At 41.7% G+C, this 12870-nt stretch overlaps 1 protein-coding gene across 4 annotated transcripts in view; it reads right to left on the minus strand.

Annotated features, from left to right (window-relative positions):
• Positions 1-12870, minus strand: part of LOC137301857 (protein unc-13 homolog C-like) — a 514180-nt gene that overhangs the window by 435446 nt on the left and 65864 nt on the right. For all 4 annotated transcript variants that reach the window (XM_067971546.1, XM_067971545.1, XM_067971544.1 and 1 more), the window contains exon 8: positions 11404-11551. In XM_067971546.1, the coding sequence (XP_067827647.1) occupies positions 11404-11551 (148 nt within the window). The remainder of the gene's footprint in view (positions 1-11403; positions 11552-12870) is intronic.

Here is a 12870-nt window from a genome sequence, read left to right on the forward strand (position 1 = left end):
GTCTGCAGCCACCTCCAAAGAATTCTCACCTCGATGAATTGTTTCATCTTAAGAGTTTCATGGGTTTCCTATATATTTCTTAAGTGTGCCTCTCTCAGTCTTGCCATCAATATCTGGCCTCTGTCTTCTCCTAGTACTGGGACTACGATGTATATGTAAGGAGCTACAATGTAAGGGTGCACAATTACAGCAAATGCTGGAAATATTCCACCAGTACCTCCCAAGCCCAGCATGTTATGTATTGGGAAAGTCACACCTAAATTTAAAACTGATTTTTTTTTTAATCTATGGATGCCATAGCTGAACAAAGAAAAGGCAGTTTTCCCATCTTCATCATTTCCTGAGCATGTACTATGTTATTCTGCTTCCACAACAGCCTCCATCACTGACTTGCCATCACTCTGTCATGCCTGACTCTACCATCATCAATTTTTAATTGTGTGTTAATGTACCAGTTGCATTTTGCAAAGTTTTCAATATGCAGCCTCATACAAAGAGGTCAGCAAATTCTCTACTTGACATAAAGCCTTATAAGATGGAAAATGCTAGAATCTTCAGAAACAATTTAATCAAAATTTAAGCACTTCATCTGAGACCACACAAAGTGATTTCTGCTGTCTTACAGATAGGAAAACTGAAAAAGGAAGGAAAGTCTAGGGGAAATGCTTTTCATTCAAAGGACTTCTGCGTACTCTATTAAAAACCAAATACAATGATTGAAATAAGCCTCGACATTCAGAGGGAAATCTTCTACCTCAGTAGTGGTCGGTCATGTAGGGTCTCTTTGCTCCCAGACCAATCCGGTGCCATCACTGACTAGGAGGAACACCGTACATCATTGTGCAATGGGAACAGTACGATATATTTTCAAGTCACTAAGACTTTGTGACTCAGGGACAGAACAGGCACTTCAGGACTGGAAAATCTGAAAATCTGACTCTGGTCCATATAGCCAGATTGTTGGCACGTCAGCGCCGAACATGGCTTTCCAGCAGCTCATTTAGACTCGCCTAAAAGCCATAAATTCATCTACAACATAATGCACTTAAATCACTCTATTGCAATTTTCCATTTGCTTAAAAAGTGCTGGCTGCTCCCCTCACCTTTCTGGAGAGGGATTAAGGGAAGCTCCATAGGGGCACAACTCACTTCCACTGGTGTAAAAGCTGGGCAACTGACTCCATGGAATTTCTAGGCTTTAATGTTTTGTTTATAGCTTGTTTGATTTACTATTGACTACACAAGGTATCCCAGTGCATCTCTGAAAACACAGCATTTTGATCAGCTAAATGCTAAGCTTGAGATTAGTTAATGATACACTCAGGATACACTCTAACCATGATGAATCAGCACTTCAGCATGTTACTAACAATGGAAAATTAACCACTGTGAGTTCATACGTCAATTTTTGAAAGCTACAGTAGAATCAGAAAATAAAATATGGGGTTAAACATACTGAAACTTTAATAATTAGTAATGATTGACATTGAAGATTGTGGAAATCCTACAGAATGTATTCAAAAATGTGATGTGAAGAAAAAGTGCCTGAACATGAATATATAAATTCAGAACCCATTGGTACAACATTGAAGAGAATACAGAAACATGTTTGTTTACATAAGAGAATAGAAGACTGAGAGGGAAGCTTACTGAGGTACACAAGACCCTTGAGGGTACTAATAAGTTGAATTCCAAGAAACTGTTTTAACATAGCTCCCGAGAAAGACAACAGATGGACATGGATGAAGTTCAGAAGGGTGAAGAGTGATTGGGCAGATCAGGTATTACTATTTCACACAGAGGGTGTTGAATGTTTGGAATTTTAAGAGAGCTGACATGCATTTGGCAAGAAAATCAATTGAAGGAAATAGGTAGTGAACTGTATATTCTGTTTAAACACTAGGGTCAACCAGATGGATCTTGAATAGTCTTTTCCAGTCCTATACTTTGCTATGTTCTTGTTTCTAATATCTTACTTTCATTTATAGAATGATACAGCACAGGAGGTCATTCGGCCCATCATGCCTGTGCCAGCTCTTGGAAAGAGCTATCTCAAATTTCCCATTCCCATTCTCTCTCCCCGTAGCCCTGCAAATGTTTCCCCCTCAAGTATTTATCCAATTCCCTTTTTTAAAGTTATTATTGAATCTGCTTCCACCAGCCTTTCAGGTAGTGCATTCCAGATCAAAACAACTCACTGCATAAGAAACTGTTCTCATCATCTTGTCTCTTTTTTTTGCCAATTACCTTAAACCTGTGTCTTCTGATTACCGACCCTTCTGCCACTGGAAACAGTTTTTCCTTATATACTCTATCAAAACACTTCATGATTTTGAACACCTCTATTAAATTTCCCCTTAACTTTCTCTGCTCTAAGGAGAACAACCACAACTTCTCCAGTCTCTCCATATAACTGAAGTCCCGTATCCCTGGTACTATGCTAGTAAATCTCCTCTGCACCTTCTCTAAGGCCTTGACATCCTTCCTAAAGTGTGGTGTCCAGAATTGGACAATACTCCAGCTGAGGCCTAACCAGTGATTTATAAAGGTTGAGCATAACTTCCTTGTGTTTGTACTCTATGCCTCTGTTTATAAAGCTAAGGATACCATATGCTTTTAACAGTCTTCTCAACTTATCCTACCACCTTCAAAGATTTGTATACATACACGCCCAGGTCTCTTTGCTCCTGCACCCCATTTAGTTTATATTGCCTTTCGTCATTCTTCCTACCAAATTGCATCACTTTACACTTTTCGGCATTAAATTGCATCTGCCATGTGTCTGCCCATTTCAACAGTCTGTCTCTGTCCTCCTGAAGTCCGTTGCTATCCTCCTCACTATTTACTACATTTCCAAGTTTCGTGTCATCTGCAAACTTTGAAATTATGCCCTGTATTCCCAAGTCCAGGTCATTAATATATACCACTGCCCCTTCACACCCATGGCTTCAATTTTGCTAACAAGTGTTTTTAATGGTAGAATGCAGAATGAAGTATTGAAAAACAACATTTTCTTCAAGTGTTTGCACAGAAAAGACCCCAGCATTTCAGTCAAAAAACAAAATTCAAAATGACTTTTTTTTTAAAATGTCAGTTCAACTAGTGCTCTTCCTAATAACTTTTCAGCACAGTAAGCCACTTCTGAAGTTCAGTTAAAAACTAGTGGTGAACTCTTAAGTCACTAAATCAGTATTTATGGATATCGGTACACATGGTTCCCAGCATTAACATTTTGTAATCCAGTGTCTCATGGGAGAAAGTGACAAAATGATACAATATTAAGATATTAAGCTGACAAATCAGTGGTTATTGATGCATTTATGCGTAAATGCACAGTGCACACCGTGTACAATTCTGGAAAGCACCGAGTGAGTGATGGCTGGAAGTCATGCTTTAGTAAAATATTATGAAGCTCCTCCAATGGCTGTACCAATTTATCCAGCGAGTAGCTGAGCCATTTGGACCAGGAAGGTCCCAGGTTGAAACCTCGGTTTGTGCCAAGTAAGCTGATCTCAACAAGAGCAATAGTCGGAGTGCTGCATTTGACCTTAGTGCTTCCAGGTCGGGGGGGAGGGGAGGGAGGGATGGGGAAAGGTTCTTGCTCCTGGTTGCTGTCGACACACATCCATTTCCAGCAAGGGCCATCAGTGTTGATGGCTGTGTGTTCAAATAGCCTGCCAATACTCACTGTCTAGGTTCACACAAAAATAATGATCACTCTCTCCCATTTTAGCACATTTCCCAAAGCATAGAGTGTTTTTAATAGCTGCTGTATTTCCCATTAATGTCCAGGAGCCATAAATAAGTGTAAATACTGGCTAATTGAGGTTATTTGATGCTGAAAGGCACATTACTGTCCAATGCTGTCCATAATTTGGGTTCTATTCTGTCTCATTTCCTGCCCCATTTTCTTGCAACTGTTTCACCGTTATTTTGAAGTATTCTTTAATTGCACCACCTGAAGCAACTCCTTAGCACCAAATACAAATCATTCCCATTCGACATCACTGCTTTCAGGCACAACAATACAATAATTCCTGCTTGCCTACACAACTCCCCAGCACAAAAAAAATCATTCCCGTTTGACAAAACAACTCCCCAGCTTAGGAACAAATCATTCCTGGTCGGCAGCTCAGCTCCTTAGCAAAAAACCCAATCTGATTCTTGCTTGGCAGCGCGGCTCACCAACTTCAAAAAGCTGCCATCAAAACAGTTCGACTGTCAACGGCCAGACACCTGCCTCTGGCTGAAAGATCCAATTTAAAAAACTTGGCAGTTTCTCACAAAAATATTCCATTATAAACTGCTGTTTTTTTTTTACAACTGTCCTCCCTCCCACATGAATGCTAACTGCAGTCTACAACCCTGAAACACTTTAACAAGAAATTGGAAGACTTATTTATGACTGCTGACCATTATGAAAACCTCTTACTCCTTTAAAGAGTCTTCACCATTAACTCTTGCAGCAACACTAATAACTGCTTGTCATAGCACAATCATGTTGCCAGTGCCATCAGTGAGATGGCTTACTGAATACTAGCACTTTACGTTATTCAGAAATTGTCAAGATGATGCTGTTTGGTTCTGATTACCTGTTTTACAGTGGTGCAAGTCAACAAGACTAAGTTGCATTGCAGTCCCCACATCCCTTTACAGCCCAGAAATGCTCGCCATCAGAATGCTAGTGGCATTTTTGACATGAACTAAAAATCAACAATCCTGTCAACTCCTGAAATGACAAAATGATCACCTGGAATTTTTGTCTGCATGTAGCTCCTTGAGGTACTGTCACACCTTATCAAAATTTGAATCACTCGCATCAGCAATTTCTGATCAGTTATACTGCAAGTTGCACATTGATGTGCCGTGAAAACCACATTGTCACAACACAGAAAATGTAACACGATCATTTTGGCAACCAATGCCTCTGAATAGATGAGCTCTCTTTTCGTTGCACCGACTAATGGAGAACCAAATATTGAAAGTAGCGTCTGACCAACTTAACTGAGTTCTTCGATCAAACAAGAGAGGTTTGATGACGGTCGTCCAATGCTGTTCCTCCCAGTTCCCCATTCAGGTAAGTAAATTTCAAAAACTTACCTTTTTGGTAGCAGGCGATCAAAAGGTCTTGTTTTCTGAGTTCAGCTGGATCAGGGCAATCTTCCAGTGAGAGCCTCAACCAGAGGTTGGCCCCTTATTTGCGTATGAGCTTTTGTCAAGCACAATTGTCTCTTTCGAAATCTATGCCGGCAACTTCTATTTTCTCTTTTTATGTAGTAGATATGTAGTAAGTTCATCCTTAATTAAAAACTCCAAAATTTTCCCTGCCACAGATGTTAAGCTAACTGGCCCGTAATTACCCAGCCTCTGCCTCCCTTTTCAAAAATGGGCTGCTCTCCAGTCTTCTGGCACTCCATGGAGCCCAGAAATATAATTTCTAGGACCTGTGCAATTTTCTTCAACTTTTTCAGGTTCCGAGGATGGATCCCATCAGGCCCTGTGATTTGCCTTCTCTTAGCTAATCTAATTTATCTAATAATTTCCTTTTCTCCATCACAATGTCGCTCATCTCCCTTTCAACCACTTTAGGATTCACCTACCCTCCAATATCTTTCTCTTTACCATGTAGGCAGACAAACATATTGTTAGAGGAAGAAGTTTTGCAAACATTTCAGGAATTGCATTTGTTTTTTCCATTTACTCCCTCCTTGTCCCAATTAGGGAGTGGGTAATTAAAACCTCCCAGAACTGTAATTTTGTTGTTTCTACTCATCTCCCTGATCTGTCTACAGATTTTCTTTTCCATTTTCCCTCCAACAATTGGGGGAGGGTTTGTAGTTCAAGAAAGAAAGAACTTGAATTTATAATCGCATCTTTCACAACCTCAGGATGTATCAAGAGGCATAACACCAATTAAGTACTTTTTTTCCAAGTGTAGTCACTGTTTTAAAGTAGGGAAAGTGACACCCTATTTACAGACAGCAAGGTCCTACAAACAGCAATGAGATAAATGACCAGATAATCTGTTTTTGTTGAACTCCCTGCTCTTCTTCAAATAGTGCCATGGGATCTTTTACGTGCAACTGACAGCTGAGAACGCAGACAGGGCCTCAGTTTAACGTCTCATTCAAAAGACAGCTCCCGTGACAATGTAGCTAAAACTGAAGAACACAAGTTCGAGGAAGGCATGATCAAGCTGTGCAGTGCTGTGGTCAGACTGCACCTTTGAGTACAATGTCCATTTCTGGTTGCTGTGAAAGGAGAGAGACATTCAAATGCTGGAGGCAGTGCAGAGAAGAGCCATAAGGCTGATCACTAGCATAAGAGGACTGAGTTATGAGGAAAAACTGGAGAAATTTGGGTTTTTCAGCCTAGAAAGCGGCATTTGAGAAGTGATTTTAGAGGTACATAAAACAGTTAAGAGGATGGACGAGATAAATCTGGAAGATTACTTTAAATTGAGAGTGTGGAACAAGGGGGTACAGGTTCATACCAGTAAATGGCAACTCTAAGCCTGATATCAGGAATGACTTCTTCACACAGAGATTGATTAACACTTGGAATGGACTTCCAGATCAAGTAGTGGAGATGAAAACCCTGGAATTGTTTAAGAAACTATTTAATGCTGAAACTGGCGGGGCGGGGGGGGGGGGGGGGGGGCCTGCATGGTCCTTCAAGATAGGCTAATCAAGATGGGCAGAATAGCTTTCCTCATCTGTATTTATCTTGCGATCTTGTGAATTACTGGGAAAGGGAAAACTGCAAATAGTTAAGTGATGTACTTTGAGTTATAAGCTACATTTGATCCAGCACTAATCTATGTCTGCAACTTACATTGAGTCTACGGCACAGAAACAGGCCATTCGGCCCAACTGGTCTATGCCAGTGTTTATACTCCACACAAGCCTCCTCCCACCCCTCTTTATCTAACACTATCAGTATACCCTTCTACTTCTTTCTCTCTCATGTGCTTATCTAGCTTTCCCTTAAATGCATCTATGCTATTTGCCTCAACTACTCCTTGTGGTAGTGCGTTCCACATTCTTCCCATTCTTTGGGTAAAGGAGTTTCTCCCGAATTCCCTTTTGGATTTATTAGTGACTATTTTATACTTATGACCCCGAGTTTTGGAGCCCCCACAAGTGGAAACATTTTCTCTACGGTCTACCCTAGCAAACCCTTTCATTATCTTAAAGACCTCTATCAGGTCACCCCTCAGCCTTCTCATTTCTAGAGAAAAGAGCCCCAGCCTGTTCAGCCTTACATCCTCTCAGTTCTGGTACCATCCTTGTGAATCTGATTTGCACCCTTTCCAATGCCTCTATAACCTTCCTAAAATATGGAGACCAGAACTATGCACCAAGATTTTATACATAGCTTCTCTGCTTTTCAATTCTATCCCTCTAGAAATGAACCCCAGTGCTTGGTTTGCCTTTTTAATGGCCTTATTAACCCGCATTGCTACTTTTCGTGATTTGTGTACCTAGATCCCTTGGCTCCTGTACCCCATTTAGATTCTGATTATGCAGTTATGTGGCCTCAGTCTTCCTACCAAAATGCACCACCTCACACTTATCTATATTGAAATTCATTTGCCAATTACATTCCCATTCTGCAAGTCTATTAATGTCTTCTTGAATTTTGACACATTCTTCCTTTTTATATTAACTACAGCCCCCAATTTGGTGTTGTCCTCAAATTTTGAAATTGCACTTCCGATACCCGAGTCCAAATCATTAATGTGAATTATTGAATAGTGGTCCCAGCACCGGACCACTATTCACTATAGACCACTCCCCATTTTTTGCCAGTCTGAGTAGCTACCCTTAACCCCTACTCTCTGTTTTCTATTTTGTAGCCAGCTTGCTATCCATTCTGCTACCTGTCCCGACTCCACATGCTCTGACCTTAGTCATGAGTCTACAATGCAGTACCTTACTGAAGGCCTTTTGAAAATCCAAATATATTACCTCTACCACATTACCCTTGTCTACTCTTTGTTACTTCTTCAAAGAATTCACTAAGATTAGTCAAGCAGGACTTTCCCTTCTGAAATCCTACTGACTACTCTGTTACATTTTCATTTTCTACATGTTTTTCTATTACATCTTTGAGTAAAGATTCCATTATCTTTCCTACCGCCATACCACTTGAGCCAAAACAACTGAAGTTGTTGTTTTAATACTTTTCAGTCTATGTTGATTGAAATGATTATGGATACCATTATAATGCATGTGGATGGATGATGAACTGTTGAGTTGTTGCCCACACTGGTGCATAGTGCAATATGTTACCTTCTGTTATAAATAATTGTAAGACATTACAGTGCCAAATTTTAAATGTAGCAGAAATGAAAAACAAGCCAAATAAATAAAAAAGAGGATTACTGACAATGGTTCGGCGAGTAAAATTTACATTGAATGCAACTATCAATCTATCTTTTTACCTGCTTTCCAATGATGAGAGTATTAATATAATGTAAAATGTTGCCAGATATGGGCTATATGCTAATGTCTAATAAGGAGATCACATAAGCTTTCAGCATTTATTTAGAACCTTGGAAAACCACTGCAGACATGGTAGGCTAGTGGTATAGGATGTTGGACATACGGACACAACAGCACCATTGAGCAGTGAAGGTAGCTTGTCCATTTTGATTTGCCATAGAGAATTCCTAAGGGCCGGCTTTAACCCACTCAACGGAAATGGGCGGGCAGTTAAACTCGCCCATCAGACTCACCCACCGACATCGCACACTGATCCCTCAGGTTACGATTTTAGCTGGTGCTTCCGAGCAGGCGAGAGGGGCAGTCTCCGGGCCTCACAAGGAAAGTTTGGGCCTCACCTGCCTCAGGCTATTCCCCTCACCCCCGACTGCTGTCCCAACGCTGCACACCCGCCCGACAGCCAACTGCTGCTTCCCACCGGGTTCGGGCAGGGAAAGGACCGGGAGCATGGAGATAAAGCTCATGAGTTAAAATCTCACGCTGCCGACGTCAGGACGGTTTGCCCCCCACCAGCCCCGAGTTAAAATCGGGGGTCTAATTTCAGCTTTGAGATGGAGAGAGTCAAATTGTCTGCTCGGGGTAAAAAAGACAATCAATTTAATTCGATCTCGATTCTCTAATTCTGAAATTGATTAAAAAACTAACATTGCTTTTTATGCTTCTCTTAAATTAAATTTGCTCTAATTGGTAATGAGTTCACAATCTAACATTTGACAAGAATCCCCTTTCAATTAGCCAGTGATATTCCCATTCTCTTTTGATTCTAATAACTGAAACCATGTGTTTGATTATTGACTACATTTTGAATTAGTTCCCAAGACACACATTTAACTTGTTTGAGAACTGAAAACAATAAGATAACATCCTCAGAGTGTACCAATACTTTGTTTCTTTTCTGATTACAACTTCAATTTTTGTTACAAAGGCACTGTTTGAATAGACAAACTCTTATTGCTGTTTAATATGTCTAAACCACAAATAAGAAATTTCTAACAGTAGATAACATTTTTAGTATTCCCAAAATGTCAAACATTATGGCCCTGAAATTCGGCACGCTGGGGGAGGGGCGCAGGGATCAGAGTCTGAAGCTGAGGTCCAGGGGGCCTGGGGCCTGGGAGATCAGGGGTCGGGCCGGGAGCGTGGGGTCGAAGACGGAGCTGGGGAGGAACGGGGATCGGGAGTGGCGGCAATCGGGAGATCAGTTAAATGTACGATGGCACTGGCTGCCTCAGAGCAAACCAATCTTGGAGAGGGGACCTCAAGCAAGCATTAGGCCCCTTATTTGCATATGCAAAGAGCCCAAGGTCTGCTTTAGGCATGGGTAAAAGGCACCTCTTTTTTGTCCTTACCCAATATGGCGGGTGATGCACTTCTGGTCGGAAGTGTACACTCACTTCCTGCCCACCATTTTGGGGCCTTAGGTGTCCGTGCAGCGCCCAAATAAACGGGTGTTGCATGATACAATTTATAGGTCCATGTGATCTTTATGAAATGTTTACAAATTATTCCACAATTTCCTTTTTCATTCTTTGTAAAACTTCAAAATAAAATGTATTCAACTGCAAAGGAGGCTAACTGATCTATTGAAGTATATCATTTGGAATTACCTAATGATGCCAAATACTGACATATTTCAGAAAATATTAGCCATGGCATAATTTAGGAGCAAACAACCTTAAATATGTTACTCTCTGGAAAAACAAGTTCGTTCATTTATTTTACTGTGCTTTTAATTTTGTTTCACTTTCGTCACTGCCTATTTTCATGATTGATGCACGAACTAGTGGTCATGAGCCAGTTCGATCTGATCTTAAAAAAGATATATTATTAATTTTAGGTGTAGTGATCATCATTCTTTAAATTAAGATATCCTCTATATACCCAAGTCAAAGCACCTAATCTCTGGGGCACCTTTCCCCTTGAGACCACTTAATGTGAAAAATGGCCATCAGATGTCTATGTTAATTTTGCTGAATTCACCTGTTATTGAGAACGCAACTTAAGACTATCGACGACCACACCAGAGGTGGGATTTCCTCAGGCATAATGCCAGGTTACCTAATTGGAGTACATTTCAGGCACTGCCACTGCATAGTACATGATGCCTTTGGTGTACCATGAGGGTCAGGGCTGGAATGTTATGCCCCAGCAGCTCGTAAAGGGCTGTTGTTTGTGAAGCACCAGAGGCTTTTGTGCCCCAAATATGTTGGGATACTTGGGTCTCCTTGCAAACATTTATCTATTAAAGGCCAAAAAATCTAGGGCAAATAAGAAAGGATGATCCTAAATGGAGGAGAGGGGTGACCTGGATCAAATTTTAAAATTTGAGGCATGACTCCCCTTCAGTACCCATCAGGAACAGCCGTTCTGAAGTGCTACTCAGGTGTTCTAGTCACATTTATATAATTCTTAGGCCCATAATGAGCCTTGAGCACAGGTTGATCACAAACTGAGCCTTGGCAGCACTTTGGACCCACAATGGGCACGGACCAATTGGTCCCACAGCCTGAAAGGAGAAAATGGGGGGAAAGCAGAATTACTGCTAAAATAAACATTTTCCGCTTGGTAGGCAGCAAGAATGAATGTCACTGACCATCCCAAAAACAGACTCCTATATCTCTTCAGTCCAACACATATATGACTGTAACTTCCACCAGTTTATAGCAGTTTGTTTCATTGTTGGTAGAATCCCAGAGGAAGCATTAAGAGAAACTAGATGGGAATATAAAAACAGCTCCAAGTTCAATTATCAATATACTGAAACTTCCACATTTTAGGGCTGGGCCTCTACAGAATATCCGAGAATCAGTGACAAACTTTTAAAAATGGAAATAGTCCTCAGTTTTTGCATAATTAAAACTAAAAGATACATTTTGAAAATTAATGAATATTCTACCTTGGTAACATTCTGTCTTTGGCTTTGGAGTGCAAGTCAGTCAATCCAGAATGGTGCTTCAACTGTCCATTTCCAGCTTTTGTTGCTGAATTATTAGTATCACTTCGATAGTCACCGTCTAAGTCTTCACAAGCGCTATCTGTGGGTGCTGTAATGAAATAACCAAAAAATGATGGTGAAATGTGGTCTTAACTAAAAATATAACGGCCTTGAAAACAGTTTCAACTACCTGCACTGCACTCAGAAATACCATTGGCGTCCCAACAACCTCTAAGGATAACAGAACTGCACTGATACGTACAGGTGCACTGGACTACATGATGGTAAACTAGACATGTGGTTCCACATGCAATCAACTCCCAAACTCAGAAAGGCCATCTGGGAAGGTGCCAACCTTCCCATAAGAAGGGAAATACCTACGGATGACTGATTTCCAGAAGTAAATATTTGAAATCTGCCTCATGTTCAAATAACCCACTTCAATGAGTATCCTGAAGAGATGGCATTTATCAATTTGTTGGAAAAACCTAACGCACGATGGCCGAAAAACTTGGGAGCACCCTCTTTGGGCACTCGGGGCTGCAGGCTAAATAACCTCCGATAGAACTGTTAGGTCTGAGGCACCCCTGATATCGGACTCAGGACCTGATTGTAATACAACCGGCGAGGAGCTACAGCTCACCAGAAAAGAGTGTAAAGGACTGCTGAGAAATCGGGTCGGTGCTAGAACCGCAGTGGCCCTCGGGTAAGTGGTTCCAGGGGTCCGGTTGCGGATTGGGGGGGGTTGCTGCTGAGATAACACAGGGCCAGGGGGTCAGGATCGGGTCGGGGGTCTGGAGCCGCAGGGGGAGGCAGATCGGGGCTGGGGTGGCCAGAGACGGGGTGCGTGGGAGGTGGGAGATCGGGAGCCGGGCGTCTCGGGGTCGGGAGTGGCGACATTCAGGAGGGTCCTTTTAATGTAGGGTCAGGAGGAGCCTTTCTGCCCCTCCTGGCTCCACATTCAGCTGGGTTACTTACCTTCTCTGTTCCAGGCGTTTAGTAGGGCTGATTTCCTGGAATGCCGCCCATGATGGAGCAGGGACCTCAAGCAGGTGTTAAGCTCCTTTGCATATGCAAATAAGGACACCTCGTTTGTCCTTACCCAATTTGGTGAGCGGTGCACTTCTGGCTGGAAGTGCACGTGTGTTTCCTGCCCGCCATTTTGGGGCCTTAGTAGATCACATAGTGCCTGAAAAACGGGCGATATGCGGCCTAATTTCTAGGCCTATAACGTTACACACTCTGTGCCAAGTGCTAAACAAATCAAATGCCTGAAAAATTAAAGAAAACACCAATAGGGCAACGTTTCTCAAAAGAGGAATTAAAGATGCATTTTTATTGTTCTTCAGCTGCTGCGTCTCCTCACCCAGGTTTTCCACAGCCGCTGACCACATGAAGCTGAAACTGCTGGATTCTGTTAAACCGGCC

The sequence above is a fragment of the Heptranchias perlo genome, chromosome 34 (genome assembly GCF_035084215.1).
Source record: "Heptranchias perlo isolate sHepPer1 chromosome 34, sHepPer1.hap1, whole genome shotgun sequence".
NCBI classification, from domain to species: domain Eukaryota; kingdom Metazoa; phylum Chordata; class Chondrichthyes; order Hexanchiformes; family Hexanchidae; genus Heptranchias; species Heptranchias perlo.